Source organism: Pelecanus crispus, chromosome 1, assembly GCF_030463565.1.
Source record: "Pelecanus crispus isolate bPelCri1 chromosome 1, bPelCri1.pri, whole genome shotgun sequence".
NCBI classification, from domain to species: domain Eukaryota; kingdom Metazoa; phylum Chordata; class Aves; order Pelecaniformes; family Pelecanidae; genus Pelecanus; species Pelecanus crispus.
Genome location: NC_134643.1, coordinates 64,239,399 through 64,262,517, shown reverse-complemented (window position 1 = coordinate 64,262,517; position 23,119 = coordinate 64,239,399). Strand labels below are relative to the sequence as shown.

Below are 23,119 nucleotides of genomic sequence, written 5' to 3'. Positions count from 1 at the left end.
CTGCCAGGATCCACAAAGACTTTCTTTCTCTCTCTCTCCTCATTAAGAACTCCTGTTGCACTTCAAAAACTTAAAAAAAAATATTTGTTTCTTATTTGACATTTTTTATTTCAACCTATGCAAAAAGAAGAAAGGTTTGGGGTTTTTTTAATAATATTTACTTTGTTTACAACAGATGTCCCTGATCCTCCTCAGGCACCAAATGTGACTGAGGTGGGTGAAGACTGGTGTACTATGACCTGGGAACCTCCGGCAAATGATGGTGGATCACCCATCTTAGGTACATACTTTTTTTTTTTTTTTTTTTTTTTTGTGGTGATGCTGTAATATAGACAAAAGAAATAAACTCCAAATAATGGATGCCATAGAATCAGAGTTTAGCTCAGGCCCTGGAGAGTTGCACTCTGAGTATCCAGTTGCAAGAATGTTCTACCCAATCTTCAACTTTATCAGATACCTGTTTTTCTAATGCTTTTGAGATTCATCATTTTGTATGTTGCCACATTATCAATCCCCCTACTTGAAAGACGTCTTTGAACAGTTAGCCTGTTCGAGTGTTAGCAAGGATTTCAGAAACAATTCACTGAGTAAATTGGAATATATTCTAATACACTGAACCAAGAGGAAAGTCAGAGGGGCCTAGAGGCCAGCAGAATCAGGCCCTTTTCACTCTGAACTAAGTATAGCAGTGTTGTAAGTGAAGTCCAAAAAAAGCTCAAATGTGGCCATGAAAGCCAAACAGGTGACTATCAGATAGTTTGCAACAGGAAAAATTTAACAATAACCCCTAAACCACTCTGAGGCTAGAAGGAGATATTGAGGTGTATCAGGAAAAACACTATTGGCCAGTCAAAAAATAGACCTCTCACTATTGAGCTTTATGCCACCACTGACTATAATAAAATTTTATTTGGTCAATAGGATATTTCATTGAAAGGAAAAAGAAACAAAGCTCCAGGTGGATGAGGTTGAACTTTGAACTGTGTAAAGAAACAACTTTTGAGCCAAAGAAGATGATTGAAGGTGTTGCTTATGAGGTCCGTGTATTTGCTGTTAATGCAATAGGCATTTCCAAACCAAGTATGCCTTCAAAGTCCTTTATTCCTTTAGGTAAGTAAACAAGAGCATACAGATAGGTATGCATTTAGAAAATTACCCTTGATACATTATTACAGTCATCTCATGATATAACTGCAGTTCTTGTTACATTTGTATTGCTCAGGACATGTCTTTATCAGGTGCTGCATAAACTATATGTCTATCCCTGAGGGATTTATAGTCACTTATAAACAAGAAACAAGGATGTATAGACAGAAAATTGATGCACTACAATAAAACAGTGATATGCTATAGGTGAGCCTGATATACTATGATCAATACATCTTAAGGACCAGAATTAATAGTTCCATGGTTTTGTATATCATAGGTACCTCCTGAGTCAACAGAGTCAAATTACTGGCAATTTACAGAATTGGTAAAGATGATGGATTATAGCTTGGTTGTTTTTTGCAGAAAGGGATCATATATTTTCAATATCCTTTTGCAGACAATCCAGATTAGGCTAGGTCATATTTTACACTATGCTTCATGTCCTTTTACTGCTTTATATGAATGTAACAGCTAGAGGGCCTTGTCATTCACCTAGTGACAGACTAATTTGGTGGCATTTTCATACAAAGAAACAGATTTTTCAAACTATTGTGACAATCACAAGTCACTGTAAAAGAAAGGTGCCTTGTTCTGTAGGCCAGCAAAGGTTCCTACTTTGTTCAGCAGCACCCCTACAATGCAGAGGAGGAAGAAGGTGGCTGTTACTGCTACAATGTGCTCTCCTCTTGTCAGAAAATACCTGCTGTTGTAGAATACACTACTCACAACTTCTCTGCTCTACCTTCCACAACTCTTTGTCCTTCACACTCCTCAGCAGGAGGAATTTAACTCTGGGTTAGGCTGTGAGCAGATATGGGATGAGGTACCTGCTTCTCCTAGTTTGGTCCTAATTGGGAAAGACATGCCAGGGATGATTGGAAATGCCCGGTAGGCAGGATTTAGCCTGTCACCTATGATGCTAAATTAGAATACACACCATAAATGTAAACTTTTAATTGTAACACAGTTTTCTACCTTCTCCCTGCTGCCTGCTTTCTTCAGCTGTTACCAGTCCACCAACTCTCCTGGCAGTGGATGGAGTGACTGATACCTCAGTTACAATGAAATGGAGGCCACCAGACCACATCGGAGCGGCAGGGTTAGATGGCTATGTTATAGAGTACTGCTTTGAAGGAAGTAAGTGACAACGACTGTGGTATGTTACTCATAGTGAAAGTAGGTGAGACTTTCTCCAGTTTTTCTCTATGGGTACCAGGTGCTCTCGTTTCAAGGCAGAGACTAATCAGTCAGAAAACCTGAAGGGTTTTGTTCAGTCTTCCTTTGGTTTGTATTTCAGATCCCACCCACTGATTGTGGTTCAACCCATTTTACATTTGATCTAAAATCCAAATCAAAAGCCATATAATCTGTTGTAGTGTGCCAAGTACCATGTCAATAATTATCCTCTTTTTCAAGCTAAATGAAGAATCGATGCAGGAAAGAGCGGATGGATAAATTAATAGGAAATAACAAATGGCTATAAGTGTGGTCCAAAATATGTGCAGGTTGGCTGGGTTTTAGGGACAGGAGGTCCTCAGTGTGGTAATCCCTATCTTGACATATTATTAACTGGCTACTTCAGTTGCCAGTTCCCAACCCTGAGGACAGACAGCCTCTCCAATAGCTAGCAGTAGAAGTTATCTAGGCATGCAAAGTCCATGTCTGGATATTGAATTTCTCCAACTTTTCAGTGTAGTTAGATACAGGATCTTTAACTATATCCCTCTAAGACATAAATCTATACAGAGCTGAAGGAGAAAAATAAAGATGGAAGAAACTGAGTAAACTTATGAGAGTGAAATAACAAGGAATAGGGAAATATAATGTATATTTTATAACTAAGAGTCTTTGGCGATCAAGCAGCAGAAACTTAGTATTTTCCAGCAGATTTTCTTCTGAGTTGGCATCAAATGAAGTCTATTTCCAAAAAGTAAAATCCACCAACTCCTGGGTAAGTATCAAATAGCCTGGAGTGCCATGTGCAATACCCAGCCTCTGTGGGCAAATGCCAATCAGTGGGACTCCAGCAATGTTGTGTGTTTGGATGAATGGGACACGGTTATCTTCAGCTCCACTAGTTGCTGCTCTTAAGTAAGTTGTAAATCAAGTGATGAGTTGGACACCTTTTTTCATAAAGACATTTATTTCAACAAAAGCTCTCCATGAATGCAGCCCACAGCCTGGAGACAAAAGGTAGAGGACAGAACTTGTCATTCACACTGTCACGTGTTTCAGATTCAGAGAATCCAGGAAAACAGTAGTTCACAAAAGTGGTCAGATACCTCAGGAGCAGAGTGCCCTCAGCTCTCACTCAGGTGAGTGGGAGAGGGAGTGAAGAAGAACCACTGGCTTTTCTCAGAAGCACTCAGCATCTTGTAGTATTGAGCTGAATATCTGTAAGGAGCAGGAAAAGACTGCAAGAAGCTCAGAGGTCTGGAGAAGATAACCTGAAGGCAGACACAGCTGGAATGGTAGGAAGGGTTTTCCTTGTATATTGGGAGGGAGCTGCGGGAACAGCTCAGAATGAGTAAGCATGCAGTCTTACATCAAGATGCAGCATTCCTGTAATGTTTCCATTGCACATGCAAGATGTATGGGAATATAAAGGGGGCTGTCAACATGAGGACTTCAGTGTATGCTGTATATTATGCTCTGTTTAGCATTGGTAGGATGGTGGGGGAAATGTTAAAAGCATTTGTAATATGTCACTGTCATAAAACCCTTGAACTTACAGTGTGTGATTTCCAAATTAGGTGACAAGAAAGGATAAAGAAATATATATATGCTAATGTAAATGATGGTGTTCAGAGGAATCTTCCAAATCTATCTTTTAAAGATTATTAGACAGAAGATCATTGTACACCTGTTGAACGGAATAAATTCTTTACTTTTTTTTTTTTTCAGATAGGTTTAAAACATATGAAGATACAACAAAATGGCAGTCGACTGTCATTTTATTGTTACCCACCTCAGTTAAAATACAATGGGTACAATGTATTTTACATAGCTTTCTGAGTGTTTATGTATATCTATATATGCCTCCTATATATGCATATACATCTATATATACACAATTGACATTATTTATGTATATATGTTATGAAAATGGTTAGGAAGAAGCAAGCTTAGTAGAAAATACCAATTTAAAAAGACGTGTTATTGGAATATACATCCCTTTGTCTATGTTCAGTCCTTTTTTTCTTTCTTGCAATATCTCAGTGCTTCCTTTTCTCAGTCCTTTCAGTGCCTGTTCTGCCTCAAACTAATTTCTTCTATACTGTTTAAATAACTCTTTTTCATTTCAAGGTACTTTTTATGGCTGTCTATATTCATTCTGCTGTTCTTTTAGTTATCTGTTTGTAACCTCATTTGTCTTTCTCCATTCTTTCATCATTGTCACTGAATTAGTTTTAAAGAGAGCTTTTTTGAGACTTCCTTATAGCAATCATTAGGAGAAATCACAATCTGAAAATAGGGAGATGAAATATATATATATAATTATAATTTAGAAGAATCATGTACCATGAGCATTGGTTTGGCTTCGCAAAAATTGGTATTTGCCTTTAGTCTGGACCTCAGAACTTGATCAACATGGTGGACTCTTGGACTTCCTTAACTATGGTAGTACCTTTGACAGCTCACTGTGTGTATTACTGAACTGGAGTCTCATCATGAGTATCTGGATCTGGCATTACATAGGTGTGAATAACATGAATACAGAACTCCCCAGGGGTAGTTTACAACATCCAACTTGAACCTCTTGCTGTGGTGATGTGGAGTAGACCAAATCTTGTTGTCACTGGAGAAATCGATTCCTAGTAATATATGCTGGTGACTGGTTCTTGTATGACATTTCAAGGGTGGTCTGATGAGCTTGGCCCTAGTTTTCCCTAGGACACTATGTTTATCTGCTTTTAAAGGGCCATTGTACATGCAGATGATCTGTTTTTCATAGCTAGTAAATAAGCACTTTGGAGAGTCTCTGTTGGCTGAGATCTTTGCCAGTGTATCCTCCAGGACCATGCACAGATACTAGAATAGTATTTTTACTGTCCTGAAAATAGCCAAGTCCAGGATTCCAGGAAATCCAGGGCAGTCATAGTTTTGTCCAGGAAATAAAGCCTCAGTGATTACATCATATCTGTCATCATCCATGGTTTTGGCCTTCTTCAATTTTCTTTCTGTGTTGCCTTTAGCTAAATGTATTCTCTTCCTCTGTCCCCCCAAGTTTTTTTCCAAGGCTTCTCTTTTTCTGTCTCTCTTACTCAGAATCCTCTGAATTTCTTCTCTCTTCTGTGATGTGTTTTCTTCTCTCCTACACTTTCTCCCATCATCATTTTGTTTCATTTCTCTCTCTTCCAGATGTTTCTTTTGTCTCTTTCCTTTCATCTTCCCAGGGCTGTGATCAAGCCCAAACAAAAAAAACCAACCTTATCTCCTCCTCTTCCTTTATCTTTTAGCTTTCCTGTGAGCATCATGCATAACTGTTCTTTGATCTAGATGCCCTCTTCCCATCTCTTTCCTCCCTGCAGTCTCCCTAAATACAGGTCCTCTAAATCTTTAAAGCCCAGCATCTATCTTTGCATACTTACTAACAGGAATTGCTAACCACTGACAAAATGCTCCATCTGTGTGAAAGTGGGTGTCTCTGATTAATTTTAAAGATGGATTCTCACAAGGTATATCGACAGATCTGTCTGAGGAATTGGTGGAGCCACCTTTTAACGTGGAAGGTACAGTATTCAACAAAGAATATAAATCTTCTTTAATGAAAGAAAAACTCTCTTCATAAAAGTAAAGATAAGTTTCTGAGAGTGAATTTTAGGGACAACAGTCTACAACATTTGCTGTGGTCTGTATATGAGGGGAGGGGAAGGTGTTCGGGAAACAGTCATTAATTACAATCCTCTTCTGCTAGAAGCTGAAAGAAGCAGCTTGAAGGAGAACTTAATTCCTAAAGATCCGCAGTTATGAAAATGTACCACAGTATTGCGCGTTAAGTCCGCAGGGCTCTCTAGCTTATAATAGTTCTCTTGTCTTCTGTGCCAATGTTATAATGCTATCTTTGTATGATGTGGAAGGTATTGACACTGACTTGCTACTGCATAAATCTTACTTCCAAATGTCAATGTGCCCAGCAATGTTAAAGTGATCTGTTTAGAGGACAGGGTGGAAAAGAAAGTATCATTTCTAGTTGAAGCTCTTCTGAAAGATTGTACAGTTTCCATCACTCTATGGATTACATGCGACTGCCTAGGGGTAGGATAAAAAAATCCAAGAATGCTGTAATTACATGAATAATTCTAGCACAGCCTTCCTTTTTTAAAGGCACCAGGAGAGATGGCCTTTCATTGCAATTTGTAAATATTCTGTGTTTCTCTCATCCCTGCAGTCTCAGTGGTAGTTTCAAGGGTACTCAGTACTGGTCTAATTGTGATATTATTGAAATTAATTGTAAAACCCACTTCTCTCCAAGGAAGCCATTAAAGCAATGATGAGTGCTTTTGGAAATATACTGTATGTCCCTCTTGTTTCCTATCAGATGAATTTAAAGACTAATCAGTTTTCTCTCTGAAAATTAAATGATAGGCACATTCTAAAAACATTTCCTTTTCTAAATACAAATATACAATCAGCAGAAACCCTTAAAGGTTTGAAACTTTTTTCCTATGTATGATGGAAGTGAATCAATATCATGATATAACATAATTAGAAAAACAAAACATTATATTCATCAGAATATAATGAATCTATTACCAGTCTGTAATTTTCCTCATCTGTGCAGTGGATGTATTTAATAATTCCCTATTATTTCGATTCGTCCTCCCCTCCTCTTTTCCCTAAACTAGCTGATGAATGGATCGTGGCTAACCCGGAGCTGACAGACAAAACAAAGTTTACTATCACTGGCCTGCCAACTGGCTCAAAAATCCTTGTGAGAGTAAAAGCTGTGAATGCTGCTGGTGAAAGTGAGCCCAGGTACCACCCACAGCCTATTTTAGTCAAGGAAGTGATAGGTAAGATTCTCATGCCTACGCTCACCCACAAATACTCTCTGCTTCCATACTTGATTTGTTTTTTTAAGGCTAATACTTACTTGTTGGAAACTGATGATATGGCCTTACAAAGCCATTGTTCAGTGGCTAGAAATCATGAAATGGTCTATAAAAATATTCGTAATTCTTTATATTTGTTTCATTTCCAAGCTTGTATTGCTCAGCCTTTCAAGGCTTTTTTTCTGCAGAACTTGAACTTGATATTGCTTTTTTTGAGTTGCATTAAGTTTCTCATCTATTCCTACCACCATAACATTTGGTGTTACAAAAACTGATGGTGTACCAAAAGTAACATTGTGGGAGCAAGAAATTTAAGATACCTCACTCATTAGTCCCTTCTGGGAATTGTAGACCACAAAGCCTCCTATTTGTACTGATGCCCACCAGTACTGCCTATGTCAGAAAAGAAGATAAATGTCAAACACAAGCTTTTGGCTTTTTTCAGAACCTCCAAAGATTCGTCTACCAAGGCACTTAAAACAAACCTATACTCGAAGAGTTGGAGAAACTGTGAATCTCGTTATTCCTTTCCAGGTAAGAACTAAAAACACTGACAGGAAAATCATACTTTTTCTTATATTGCTGCTTTTTAACTTCTTTCTGTGTAACTTTGGTCAGCCAGTGAATTAACTTAAGCAGATGTGGAAGCACGCGGAAGTACACAGGTGCTTGAAAGCTTGTGCTTTAATGTCTCAAAGAAATGATGTTAAGCCAATTAATGAATTGGGTAACTAGCTTAGACTGATTTGTCATCTGTCATCCAAAGGACACTTATAAATTCTCCTAATAGACATTACATGTGAGAGAATCACTAGCACAATGCAAAATGATTAGACGGACAGTAGTTAGATATGGTATCAAGGGTGAGACTAGCATTTAATCTTTTTCTTGTCTTGAGAGAGGAAAAGGGAAGAGTGAGTAGAGTTTCACTGTCTCCTATACAAACTGCAACTTTTAAATCCTTGAGATCACAGCTATAATATGACTCTTTCCAAGGATATAGCACATGTTTTCCCACAGCATCATGCTAACCTTCTTTCCCATACCTGTTAAGACAGTGACTGCCTCTCTGCCTGCAGTATTCTTCTGAATACAAGAATTACGGCAGAATTAATTTCTGTTTCATCTCTGCACACCTAAAGATAGTGGGTGGGCATAATCTGGCTTCTACAAGGCTATTAAAAGCGTAATAAAAGCTTGTTCAGCAATAGACTGCAAGATACACTGCTCTTGAGAAATTAAAGGAATATTCTATGGTTATTCTCTAAGATAAAGCATTCAAAAAGCTGTGAGATTACCTTTTTTGGACAGCATCTGCAAATTGTTTGCCTCTGGAAGGCAAATCACATGGTAAAGCAGGTGGAATTAACTCTGATTTAAGTACTTAAATTTGGCACTACTAGTCCCATGAAAATGGCACACAAAAGATGTCAATACAGCCTACCTACCAACTATTCCAACCGCTTTTGTAATAAAAGAAGAGAGTTTGAGATCCCTGGAGGTTTAGTCCACTGCTTTCCTCTTTCAGTGGCAGCGTAGAGAATGTAGGCACGTTCAGAGGGTGAAATATTTTGCTCTGCATTTTCTGTTTTTTTCTTCTTTTTCTTTTAGAAAACTGGAAATTAATTGTCAAATTTAGCCAGAAAGCTAATTGTCCAGTTTATCCAGAATTTGCAAATATTTTCAGTCTCCTGAAAAGAGAAGAGAGCAAGCTGCATTTTAGGTGAATTATTATGATTGCATCTCAAATGTTGTAGGCTTTAAAAAAGAATTTTCAGTTTCTTTCAGGATGGTTTTTATTTCCTTTTGGGGAAAAATGGGAAATAAACCCATTTTTCTCTCCCACCCTTTTCTCTCCCAAAATCATATACAAATTGTTTCCTGGTTTCTTACAGGGAAGACCAAGGGCAAAAGTATCATGGCAGAAAAATGGTTCTCCAATTGACAAGAACCAAATCAACATCCGCAACACTGAAAATGACACTATCATCTTCATCCGAAAGGCAGAAAGGAGCCACTCTGGAGAATATAACATGAAAGTGCAAGTAGAGAACTTGGAGGACAAAGCTACAATAGATATTCAGATTGTTGGTATGTTTTGAGAAACAGAAATAAATGCATGCCAGAGAAGCAGACTGCAGCCACTCCAAGGCTATAGGATAACATAGGAATCCCAAAGAGCATCTTTCTTGACAATGATAACTCTCCACATCCAATTACTTGGCTATAGATTTGTGGTCTCTGAGTAAACCTCCCTACACAATGGCAGGTGCTTGTGGGAACATGTCAGTCTCTTTTTTTCACTGTTATGCTTTTCATGTTCTTGTCTATCCAGGATGCAAGCTTTTTCCCATTGACTGGTATCCATAGCCAGAAATGGTAGTAAATTCATAGTAACTTTGTCACAAGTGTAACGTGGAAGAAATCCTAAATGTTGAAAGTACAAGAAAGTAGGAAAAACAGACAAGGAAACACATTTACTTTTCATTTTTACCAATCTATTTCTTTACATAATAGGCAAAACTGGTAGCACAGCCTTTATAATGATTGTCCGACTGTCTTCTAGGAACACATTTTCAACTGGTTTTAACTTCTCCAAAATACCATGTCTTTATGCAATTAAAGAGCACATGCATATTAGAAACCACATTCACAAAGTGGTCAAATTAAGTTTTTCATAATTCTGACGTGTCTTAACTTTGGAAAGTTTTATTTTGCAACCTCAGCTTTCTTCTGGTGTTGGTTTTGGCATGCGTATGTTCTAAGAGAGAGAACTCGAACTAAGTGGAAGATGTGTGTAGGAAAAAGAGAAAGAGAAAGAAAACAATGGAAAATGTCAGGTGCCATATTTTCATTACAGATCGCCCAGGCCCACCAGAGGTTGTAATTATTGAGGACGTCTGGGGAGAGAATGTAAATTTATCATGGAAGCCACCAAAAGATGATGGCAATGCTGCCATTACTGGGTACACTATTCAAAAAGCAGATAAGAAGAGTATGGTAAGTAATAAGGAGACGTTCAAAAGGCTGATGTACTCGTGAATTCTCCCTTTTAAAAATAAGAAGCCTTACATGCTTAAATTGATGTAGGTGGACAAAGCATTGATTATTCAGTGCTCAGAAAATCTGCAAGGCACCTCTAAAAATTCTAAAAATCTCCTGTTCACTGTTATCCAAAGCCTGAAAATGGAAATGTTTTCAGATGATGCCAAACAGGACGACTAAAAAGGCAAGGACAGGTGGATTTGAGGGAAGTAATTCTGTTTTTTTTTTCCTTTATCTCAATAGAGAAAATAAACCCCAACAATATTAAAGTCAGTAGGTTGCTACTAGAATCAAAATGTAGTGCTGTTGTTTTCAAACCTGTAATGTCACATTGTGTAGGTCACTGCCACTCCTTACTACCCATGGCAAAATGGTACATTTGTAACTCATAAACTGCTTTGAAATTTACACGTGAAAAGTGCAATATAGAGATGTTTATTATTTGCAGTAAACTAACATGAATTTTACACTTCCTTAAAAGACAGTAGTTGGATTCTTACCTTTAATACTTACTGCAAATGTAAACACTGGAAATCTAGGACAATATTTTGGGAGTTGCCTTATCGAAGGGAGTCTTCCCCCCCCCCCCCCCCCCCCCCTTTAATATGTTCATCTGCTTCATGGTCTGATCAATTAATTCTTCCTGTGCCACTACTTCCCTTCCCATCCTTCATTTTTTCTTTCTCTTCAGACTATAAGAAGACATGGTCTCTGTAAAGCGACCAGAACAATGATGTCCCCTGTCTCTAAATTCCTGTGTTAAGGAGAAAGCAACAACAGCAGTGTCTAGGATCCAGTGTGTCATGGATCATTCACGTCATAGTGTCCCCATATTCTCCATGGTGTTGAATTTTGCAATTCTGGCACAGCTGACCTTCTACAGAAAACTGTTTTTCCAAAAGGCACTTTGGATCTTAAAGACGAACAGATAGCAATGCAAACTGTGGCACAGGGAACTCGGCACAAGTTTATCTTTAGAAAAGCAAGAACACTATGTAGGGCAGAGTAAAGAAAAGCAAAAACATTGCTGTGGTCATATTGCACTTTATATTAATTGCATTTTTAGCATTAAACTCATTCATCTCAGTTTGTTATTTAGGTGTTGTGTACTAGGATAGAAATCACACATCCTGTTACTGCTACAAGACTAAAGTGCTTAAAACCCACCTCCCCATCTGAGCTTTTAGATATCAGAGGACCACCTGCATAAAATTACATTTCTCATGGAGACTCAACCTGTGGAACAGGGGGTAGATTAATGCATTGGGCTCTTGCAAGTACATGTTACTGCAGAGTAGTACATGCTACTACTTTTCTTATCTGCAGCTGTACCTTCTCTGTCAGAACTGTAGACTAGAAATGAAGGAGCCTGCCTTGCCTCGCACAATACAACCTTTGTAATATTGGATTTCTTAAAACAAACCCTCCCAGCTAAGAAAGTGTAACAATTCAGTAGGGTTCACTTTCCATTTGGTCTTCACTGCTCAGCAGTGAGCTCTGTGGTATTCTCATTATCACTTATTTCAGACAGAATAATTAATTATTGCCAGCTTCACTATTTTAGTATCCATTAACATGCCCTTAAAAGAAAAATCTTACTCCCACAAGCTTAATGATTCTTCCAAACAGTTAATGGCTGAGAAGTGCAGGGTGCTGCGGGGAAACTTAGTCTCTGTGTTTGTGCCTTTCAGGAATGGTTCACAGTAATGGAGCACTACCACCGCACCAGTGCCACCATTAACGAGCTCGTCATAGGAAATGAGTACTACTTCCGGATCTTTGCTGAAAACATTTGCGGCCTCAGTGAGGATGCAACGATGACCAAAGAGAGCGCTTTGATTGCAAAGGATGGTTAGCTAATTATCCATTCCTTGTCAAAAGGGAAGGGGTGTGTTCAGAGGCTGGAAGGTGATTAGAGGTAAAGGCCATAACTCTAAAGCATTCAGATGCATTCCTAGCCCCAAGACCAGGTACAAGTAACAGCTAGGACATTTCATATTAGGACTTCTTGGTTTGCCCACAAAGTTCACGGCTGGTTTTTTTTTTTTAATCAAGAGTGGGACATTTTTCCCATGTTCTGACATCTTCTACGATCTTGGATCTCATACTCATGTCACCGCTGGCAGATCTAAGTTGACAAGAGCTGGAAGACGAGTAAAGAAGCTGTTCTGTTAGAAGCGGTGGGTCACTGCCTCCCAGCGGAGACTTGGCATCACCTGTGCAAGTGCTCCTGTCCACTTCAGGCAGGATCCAACAGATAAGCGTAACCCCTGCTTCATATCTCTTGCAGGTGGAGCTGGACAAATTCTGATTCTGCAGTCAGAAATCCTGACATTTCAGAAATTGTCAGTTTGAAATGGTACTGTAAACTTAAAAAAAAAAAATTTAACTGCTCCTTTATGGAAGGGAAATTCTACAAACAGGTGGTTTAAAGGAAGAAAATCAATCCAGACTACCTCAGTTTGCCTAAAAGAAAGGAATACATGACTGCCATGATGCAAAGGACAGACAACCTGTACAAGCCACAGTGACAGGCTGAATGACTGGGTACCCAGGGTACTGGACCCCACTGCCATTATTAAAAAGAAAACTACCTCTCTTTTAGAAATGGGATCATGAACAAAAGAAAGGCTATAGGAATTGGTTTTCATCACTGCTCACTTGCCCTTGTCGTGAGAGCAAGTATCAGGCCTAAGCTGGACTAAAATCAGTATGAGACCTTGGATCAGGTTTCAGTGAAGCAAAGAAGTTTAATGATACCTGTGCACAGGAATAGATGTCAGTCTGTCCAACTGTTTTAAATGGCAGCTTAGTTTGTGGGTGAAGATGATTTATTGATGGTAATCTCCATTGCAGATAAGGGATAAAGTGGCAGTGAGAAGCTAGATTTTACTACCATGTTTTCCTTGTACAGAAACTACATCTATTCAGGTATCTGTATTGTTAGTGCATTGTATGAAGCAGAAAGAAAAATGGATTCTCCGATATGGAGCCAGTTTGTAATCAGAACAAACTGTGAAAAGTAATTGGCAACAGAGTGAACACAGCTTGTCAAGGCAGGCATCCAACAGTACATCAGTCAGGATCCATCCTGTTCTGTAACATGCAGGGCATGCAGGCAAAGACACAGAATAAATGTGTATTATTTTGTATACCACCTACTCAGGAAACAAGGAGGAGCTCTCACACATCTACCTTATAGCATGACCAAGGGCTATAGTCACTTCCCAGGCTCACTTCCAGCTTCCCCTACAAGTGCAATTACTACAGTCAGGCTGGTACCTAAAGCAGTGCAGATCAGAACTGCTTTTTAAGGTGCTTGGGTATTTAGCTACACGCCAACACTCTTTTTATAAACGTTTTATTTTCATTTCATAGGTAAAGTCTACAAATATCCAGTTTACGATGACTTTGACTTCAGCGAACGCCCGTTGTTTACTCAGCCTCTAGTCAACACGTTTGCTGTAGCTGGTTACAACGCTACTTTGAACTGCAGTGTTCGGGGCAACCCCAAGGTACAGCATAGCTCATAACAGTATCAGTTAAAACACAAGAGAGTTTAACCTGACAAAAATTGTAATACCTTTTTTACTATTTGTCTCACTCACAAGCCAGGCTGCAGGCAAAAAGAGTAGTGTGGGCTTTGAAGAATACAAAAAAGGACCTACTTACCTGTGTTACAGGCATTGTAATAGTTACTAAATCCACAGATAATTCAGTCAAAGGGCAGAATCTCAGGAAAAGGCTGGCCTATACTGAGACCAGCACTGACAACAGCTATACAGTTAATATATCAGTAAAGGTTGTTACTAAATTAAAGCCATAATTATTCTATAAAAAGCTAACTATGCTTTAAGAAAGCACATTGCAGGAATACTCATGGGACCACATTGGTTCTCAGACCCACTGTGCAACGCATCTTCCAGTTTCTTTTGAGTTGTGTCTTTTTTCTGTTGTGAAAAACTGAACCGATCTAGTAAAACGAGAACTCAAGAGTGTTTAAGAGTGTTTAAGAACGTTTGCTGTTCACTCTTCACCTTCACAGCTTCTGACTGTTCTGTGTGCAATACTGTGAAAAAACATGCTTTTCTTATTGACTTAGAGTAATTGGATGTCAAAAGCTACTGCTCAGATGTCGGCTGTTGTTGCACACCACCTCTTATATTGACAACAGGCTTATGCTTATGACTTTAATTATGTGATAGGAGCTGCGCTGAAAAAATCATGCTTAAAAACAGATGCATGATGCAGCCCGTGTTTACGTTTGAGTTAAGAATTACAGTTTCCTTTCTATCACTCTTATCTATTTTGTATAATTTCTGGGTTACTCAACTTCAACAGAACACCACAAAAAGTGATAAAATATTTAAGTTCATAGGTTTGTGCATGTGGGTTTTCTTCTGTTTTTACCACAGCCCAAAATAACCTGGCTGAAAAACAAAGTCATTATAATGAATGACCCAAGGTACCGCATGTTCAGCAACCAAGGTGTCTGCACCTTGGAGATCCGCAAACCCAGTCCCTATGATGGAGGTACTTACACCTGCCGAGCAGTCAATGAACTTGGAGAGGCAGAAGTTGATTGCAAACTGGAAGTAAAAGGTAAGGGGTTTAAATCATGGCAAATGCCCTGTTTGTCTGAACACCATCTACCTAGGAGTCAAAAGTATGGAAGGCAAATGCAAAACAGAGCTCAAACAACCTTTTTAGCTTTCCTGGATGAAAATAATACCTTGGTTAGGACAAAATAAACCATATTGGTTGCTTTGTTTTCTTTTTGAGGACCAACATGCTGTACTTATGCTATATTGTCTTTTTTTTCCCCCACACCAATTCACATATTCAGTGATTGCAAGGACTTTTTCCACAAGTGACAAAATGGTGGACTATACCTCTTAGAGCTATGCCACTTACCTGACAAAGTCTAGTAAGACTCAGCCATAGAGGTCTTTGAGAAAACATTGAAAAAATCAGCCTGGATAAGAGACAAATCTCAGAAGGAGATGGCAAGGGGAGAAGGAGAGAAGGAGGAAAGATTAGTTCAGGGCAGTCTTTGTCCGCCTTAAAATTCTGTATTAAACAAACCAAACATTTGTTTCCAAGGAAAACTTCTTAATATAGTTTGTTACCAAAATCATGTAGCAAAAAGCAGTATTGTTCCCAAGGACACAAGCCAGTTGATATAATTGCTGTATTTGCTTTAAGAACAAAGTAATCAAAACCATGGATTTTGCAAATACAGGGAAAGAGGATTAAGTAGGTTAGCCTTGTACAACTGAAGACATCTCTATTTTCATTGATAGACACATGTTATGAATTCCAGGCAGTTTAGCATTGATGGGGATATCATGAATGGCAATAGGATTTGGACTGGACTACTAATGAATAATCTCAGGACCATATTTTTCAGAAAATTACTTAGTAGGAAAAGAGGGGGTCATATTTAGCTGGACTAACTCCCACTGAAGGCTTTCACTTCAACCATGGAATAAGCTAAGTATTTCTGAAAAAAATAATTTGAGGTTATAAGTCAGGAAAGCTGCCTAAAGCCAGCTGATAGGAAATGTGTGACTCAGGAATTTAGGCTAGCTGAATATGGCCCTAGTTATATTATTTCCATCATGCTGGTCTATAATGAAAACCATGATAGTTAATATCCTTATGGATTATACTGTGGTTATTTTGGATTTCAATTTCCATTTTCTGTATTTTCTGATGCATCTTGTCCCACAGCTCAAATCTGCTAGCAAGAAGCCATCGCCATAAACATTTGGTCTATGAAGTTGAATATTTAACTAATGTAATGAAAATATGCATAATATGTTTCTTAATTTTCATTATTTATTTTTAAGATACTATGTTTAAAAGGTGATGTCCTCATCCTGGAAGTACGATTGTTTTCCTTAATCACAAGCAAACTCTCTATTTCACAGTGTAGCAGAAGACCTCAACACCTGAGAAGTCTGCTTCATCTATTTTTTTATACTGAAAGGCCAAGTTAGTTTGCTATTTCATTAAACTTCTTAAGTCCCCAAGCCCTAAAGTTCTTACGCACATTTACACTCAGCTGTAACTTTTTGCTTGTAGTACAACAAAATACTACACTGTAAATACAAGAAGCTCTTTATTTCTGTCCTTTGTTTTACAAAGAATTTTTTTACATATAACATGCAGAATACTGTGAAACATTTTTAAGATAAAAAAATAATTTAACTACTATCTCTCCATTTTAGGAAGTCCAAACTCCAAATGTTGCCATGGATTATGTATTATTCTTCAGTAATTCCCTTTCCAGCTGTTGTGAAATATAGATGTTTCTGTTGATCTTGGAGCTTTTTTTCACTGAATATCAGGGTGAATTAGTTTGCTGTTTTTGAAGCATAATACAAACACCATGTCTTCATTCAGGCTCTCTTTAAATAGGTAACAGTTTCCAAGAAATTCTTTACCAGCAGTGGAAGTTGCTCTATATTAAGAGTTTTTAAGAGACAAGTGTGGAGAGATTTTGGACTTTGATCAATACTGATGGGGAATTTAACTTCTTACATTTATGGACTGGTATCTGAAATAGGGTGGGAGCGCTTAGACCCTTTTCCAGTCAGTTAGAAGTACTGTCTCTAGAAAAAAAGCTACAGTTCTGTTCATTAAAGTGGTTACTAGGTACATCTAGTCCCTGATGATTTTTGCTAACTATTTATTTAACTTTCATAGGTCCAGTTTTCTGGGTAGTGTTCTGAAATGGAGAGCACATGATACGCTACGTTCACAGGCTGCCAGGCGTGTCCCATTCACAGCTGATTCTTTCCATAATGGCTGCATTAAAGACTAAAACCAAAAAGTTATATCTGACAACATGGCAGCAAACATTTAGGGCAGACAAGAGTCAGAGCAGTGAAGCACTACAGCACGTTTCCTGCAGAGGTCGTAGAGCCTTTGGTACCAAGACCCTTTAAGAGCAGCTTAGAAGAATGACAGCAGTGCAATTTGTTAAGATTACGATATGCACTAAATGACATCTGAAGATTGCTTCCAGCTCTGTGAGTCTGAGATTTTGACTCAGTTCTTAACATGGCTGACACACCGTCGCACCTCAATCACATTCAAGTATCCCCCGATCATTCATCCCACAGGAAACCTTGGATAGATGCATGGGCTTTGCATCACGTCCTGAGGGTTGTATTAATCATCCTATCAGCTGATTGCAGCATGTCCTACAGTCTCAACTCCTCTGGCACCCTATCTAGGGGTTACAGTTGAAAATACTTTGCTGCAGTGAGAAAGTTGCTGTAAGAATTACTCCCCTTAGACAAGATTTAGTTCATCCTTTCCCACTTTTAAACAAAACCTCCTGCACCCACTGACTGCAAAAGGCTTGTAGCATAGACATTTCTAGACTCAAAAAGCTTTCTTTCTTCTCAAAGAAAGTAATATTTACTTTAAAAGATCATAGGAAAAAATGAAATACTATGCCATAGACACCTTGCTCAGAGGAGTACTTCAGTTTTCCATCACACCTGGAAGAAGTCCTGAAAAATGCAGGCTGTTAGGATACCACCTGGGCTCTGTGTTGTTTCTCTCTTCTTAGCTATGTGATGGGCTGCTTCATTAACCTAAATACCACCTCCCCTAGTTAATGGTTGGTTTCTGAACCCAATCCCACCCAACCTGAACTCCGTCCCACCAAGCCTGGTACTGTGGTTCTCTCACAACTGTTTGGGCTGTGAGTGGTCACCCTTGCTGAGACTCCTCTCTTCATCCTGGCAGGTTTAGCCATTACATTAGACCCCTTTTTGAAGACTGCTTAGACTAGCAATTTGTAGGGCTTAGACACAGGACAGCTGTCGTAAGGGTTCAGTGCTTACACTCTTAACGTGACTGGCAGCTCAGCTGATGAATTCAAAGGGAATAGGATTAAGCAAATACAGCAGCTGTAGTTTGGCAGACCAGGGTAGGCTCAGGGTTTGCTATGTGATACAGACAAATGCACATGAGTATTAAACAGCCAGAGCATAAAACCATAATTAAGTCTCATTTCACTCTTCTATTGACTTATGTGTTGAATTATCATTCTCTTAAGTTTCCCAGCCTGTTTGTTCATTTAGGAGGGCTCTTCGGATGACTGCTCATCGCACTGGTGCAAAGCAAAGAGTTACGGATTTCTGACTCACTGGAAATGTATTGCAGTGTGTGTGTGTATGTGTGCGTGTGTTTTCACATGTATAGGTTAAACTGGTTCACCTTTACTCCAGCAGCTAACAATCAAGGTCTGAATTTGTAAAATTATGAGATACAGCTGAACGTTGCCAGAATAAGACCAACAGGCTCAAGGCTATGCTACCTATCTGATGAATGCACTAGCCACAGGGCTATTCTTACAGACCTCTGGGTAGTAAGTCATGCTAAAGAGCTCTATGGCATGCAACAGTATATATTGCACTAAGTGAATTTTCCTTACATTGGCTAGAATGTATTTTATCCACCCATTTCTGAGGTGTTGGAGATCTGAAATTTATCATGCATATATATAAGCCCAGTCCTAGGAATGTCATAGAACTACTCACAGAACAGCCTAGGATTTCCAATTTTGCGTAGTATTTGAACAACTGAGTAGCTATGAATACTCTGGCTATGAATACTATCAGTATGCTACAATTTTCTAATTTTTCAGTCATTCACCTGCGGTATTTTAATGCCAAATTAAAATCCCTAGTTGTTACTAAATTTAATGCTCATTTCTTGAAAAATAATTAATGATAATTATGAGCACAATGATAAAAATAATAAATTCTTATTCTGTCCTCAGAAAAAAAAAGGGGGGAGGGTTGCATTTACTGATGTTATTTCAGATAGACAGTAATTCATTATTGTGCTTTCAGTTTTGCTGAGTGAACCTAAAGATCACAGTTATATGAGCTGCTTGGTACAACTGCACATACAATGGCTTTTTTTGTAAATACAAATGTGCTGAAAAAAGTCATGTAACAGATTTTAGACAAAAGAATAACTCTACCTCATATATCTTGAAAGATGATGCATACACAGAGTCTAATTATATGTATTATATATGGAAAATTCAAAATATATATCTTTTAAGTTTGAGGTAGATCCCTAACTGTGGCTGTAAATTTGTCATTACAAGCAGTAAAGAACTGATTCCTTATTAGCTTTACTGGTCCATGAAAAGATTCAGATAAAGGACCATGCTTATTTTATCATGAAACAAATATTTTTGGAGAATGTTTATCTTAAAAGCGAAATCAAGGTTGGTGATTACTCTAACAGGTTGACAATAGCAAAGATGCTGTATAAGAAATATTAAAAAATAAGGTGTTAAGATCAACTGGGAAGAATTTCAAATGCAAATAAATACCACTATAAATATTCTAATTCTGCAGTGATATATCGTGGAGTAATTAACCCAGGAGAACCATTCTTCTTGGCGGGGAATAATCAGGTTTATAACAAGCATACTCCTCTGGACATTCCATTTCATTCCCTTCCTCTCTTTCCACATGCAAACGCATTTTCTGCATGCAAAGCGTGTATTTATTTGCTTTTTTAGATTAAACTAGCTAGTGTCTCATGGCATACAATGTCTATGTCACATGAGCAAAGAAGGCCAAATTAATCAAGAATATGGGTATTTAACATCTGAGTTAAAAAGGTTTTAGAGATATTTCTGCTATCACACTGGGCATAGAACTACCTGTACCTATAGAGAATTTATTTAATGACTGTGACTACCTTTGACCAGAACACTTAGACATTTCCAGGAGATAGAAATTTGCAAACCAGCTCTCAGTTAGCTTGTAGAATTATTGAAAGAACAGAAGTATCATAAAGGCATTTACTGTGCTTAAAAGGCATTCTTTATTACAGAATTATAGTCTTTGGTTACAAGTTAGTGCTGAGAATGATAATCCATGCCTGAGCTTGCACTGCGGAATCTAAGGATGAAATCTTGATCCAACTGAAATCAGTGAAAACTTTTTACTTACAAGCATAGAATTTGACTTCATTTCCTCTGAAACTTATTTTAAATTCAGGTTCAGTGGGGTTCAGAGAATTCGGCTTTTTCTTCTATAGAAATGTGTTTGCTTGTAACCTTGCCCAAATCCAGAATATTGGCAGTGCAGTTTTAAAATGTCAGAGATGCCCAGAAACTAGTCTCCAGTATATTATGCATCCAAATTTACTATTTTAAACCTAAAACATGTCAAGAAATTATGCTAGGTAATGTTCCTGCAGTATTTGAAATATTAAGGTATTTATCTTAAATGGCTACAATAGGCACAAAGTTGGGTGCTTTTATATATATACATATAAAAATATATAGAGATGGACGTTTTATACAGTCAAAATGATTAATTAAAGGTAAGGGCTCCTATAGAATAAATAGCATGCTTTAAGTAATGTAAATGTGGATACGTGACAAAGTACATACTTTAGCGCACAGGTATGTTATTAGTCTGTACTTGATTATTTTGCCTTACAGAGTTTCGACATATATATATATATGCGCGCTTCGGTGTTATGTGTGTGCTTTTTTCCCCTGGTGGAAAATACTATATATATATATATGTGTTAGCTTCCTTGAAGCTATGTTTGGAAACTTTTATCATAAATGTCAGTTGCATAATTTGGTTCCAATCTATACTTTAGACTAATTACAGGAGTTATAGTTACTTGTACATATTAATATAGCTTTTACATATTAATGATAATTTTGAAGTGGAACTGGATCCCTACCTTTTACTCTTCATGTGTTTCTATTCCTACGTATTTTACATGACTAAGGATTAAAACGTCATCTTGACATAATTGTAAGCATAATTTCACTCAACATTTTCTCTCTACTTTTGTGTTTGTGATTAAATTGTTACTTCTCTTTCTCTCTCTCCCTTAGTTACACAGTAAGGATTTTTGAATGTATATTGTCATCTAAGGTAAGCTTTCATATGGTTCTTGCATATGAAGCTTATGTCTGTTTACACGTCATACAATGTCTGCCTAGTATGGCATGATTTTCATTATTTCACTTAATGAAAATGTTTTTTAAAATGAGTAGCATGATAGTTTTAATGAGTATAAATCCAGATTTCTATAATAATTGCTTGTTACGGTAATTCCTCTTAGTAGTACATCCCACTACCTTCTAATAGTGCACGTTTCAATGGAATTTAACAGTGCATGAGTTAGCATGATTAATTAGCATGAATAAAATGCAAGTAACAAAAGAGCATTTTGCATTTACAGTCAGTTATTTTCATATAGGAATATACCTCCACATAAATGAAATATTTATTCCACAGTTAATTTCATTTAAAAATGAATGATTTGTATCACAACTTGCACTACATGATTTGAAAAGAATGCCAAAAAGCATGCTTTTTTTTGTCTGTGCATCTACCTAAGGTCAGGAGCGAAGAGTTCTGCAACAATGATGGTGTTAAATGAGACAGCGCAGTCTCATAAGCATTAGTAACTAATAGCACCTTAATTGGATAATCCTTGTGTTAATAAAGGTTATAAAATCCTAAAGTCTGTGCACAGGATAAATGCTGTGTGTTAAGTATCAGCTCAGTTGCATTTAGCTGAAGCATTCAGAGACAATGGTATCTTCATCCTGGCAATGTACTTTTGCTTTAAAGCTTTTGGTGTGTTCCAGAAAAGGCTCAGAAGGTAAGTGCAGTCATTAGCAGGTGGTTTTGCAACTTGCAGAACAGAATATTCCGGCAGACTTGTAAGAGGAATAGTAATGGTACATAGCTTTCTTACCACAAATGCCTTCGCCTTGAGAAAGGGCAGACTCCAATGTTTTTAGCAAAATATTTCTCTTTTTCCCACCATTCCTTCCAAATGTCATTTGATTTCAATGAAATTAACAGAAATACCCATGTGTTTAGTTTCCATGACGTTTTTTTCAATGGCATGAAATTTCACTCCCAATTTGGATTATTTGTATTAAATACAAATGTTGTGTTAAATACAAAATGGTGTGTTAGACACTACATACATGTTTTTCTAGGCACTGAAAGAAATATTTTGTCTTGAATTGCTAAAATTACTAAATGTTCTTCAAAAATCTTTTGCCTAGTCCCTTTTTCAAGAGCACCAAAGAAAACATTGAGTACTTCCAATGGCTTTCTTAGAAGCCATATTCTGTTTCATATTTTGTTTCTTATTTGTTGTTTTGTTTCTATTATAGCAGTGATTTAAAATAGGTTTGGTTCAGCTTTTTACTCACAGTGGCTAAGCCACAGTCATAAAGCACGTATCAAGCCAGCCGCTTTCAAGCAACACGGTAAATATTTTGCTAAATACTTCTAAACCATTGTAAGATCCAACACTAGAATAATTTGAGTGTCTCTGCATGTTTTCCACAACTCATCGTAGTCAGGTTTCTACATTGTTCCCTCTGGGATGACTTCCACCTCTGGCTGTACTCCACACAGCCTGATGGAAATCCAGGAGGGTTATTTGAAGTGAAGCTATTGCATGGGGTGAGATAAATGACTTAATATATGACATCCTAGAAACAAAATTCACCCTGCTCAAGAGGACAGGGAAGTTCTGTATAGTACAGAGACTAAACAATGGCTAATTCTTGTGCTGGACTTTTGAACAGGGATGAATTTCATCCGATCTCAAAATGAAGTATGCAATAGGGACTGACTAAATCTTTGTTGCTTATGCCAGAAAATAAAGGTACAAAGCTCTTGCTCCGGGAACCTTCAACCTGAAGATCGTCTTATTCCTTGTTTGTAGGTGGGCTTTCGTTCTTCAGACTATTGATGGATGGAGTGCCTCCGCATATCATTGATTCATATATGCGTGAAGTACAGGCAGACAAAAATGAGGGGAAGTGA

General features: G+C 37.8%; 1 protein-coding gene across 1 annotated transcript in view; it reads left to right on the top strand.

Moving 5' to 3' along the window:
- MYBPC1 (myosin binding protein C1) overlaps positions 1–23,119 on the top strand; it is a 48,000-nt gene extending 24,881 nt beyond the window's left edge. Inside the window, exons 18-32 of the mRNA XM_075706066.1 lie at positions 176–280; positions 922–1,110; positions 2,152–2,290; positions 2,366–2,433; positions 5,814–5,882; positions 6,999–7,166; positions 7,651–7,739; positions 9,101–9,296; positions 10,066–10,205; positions 11,942–12,101; positions 13,629–13,765; positions 14,666–14,852; positions 19,646–19,704; positions 21,157–21,163; positions 23,019–23,119. Coding sequence (XP_075562181.1) covers positions 176–280; positions 922–1,110; positions 2,152–2,290; positions 2,366–2,433; positions 5,814–5,882; positions 6,999–7,166; positions 7,651–7,739; positions 9,101–9,296; positions 10,066–10,205; positions 11,942–12,101; positions 13,629–13,765; positions 14,666–14,852; positions 19,646–19,704; positions 21,157–21,163; positions 23,019–23,119 — 1,814 coding nt within the window. The remainder of the gene's footprint in view (positions 1–175; positions 281–921; positions 1,111–2,151; positions 2,291–2,365; positions 2,434–5,813; positions 5,883–6,998; positions 7,167–7,650; positions 7,740–9,100; positions 9,297–10,065; positions 10,206–11,941; positions 12,102–13,628; positions 13,766–14,665; positions 14,853–19,645; positions 19,705–21,156; positions 21,164–23,018) is intronic.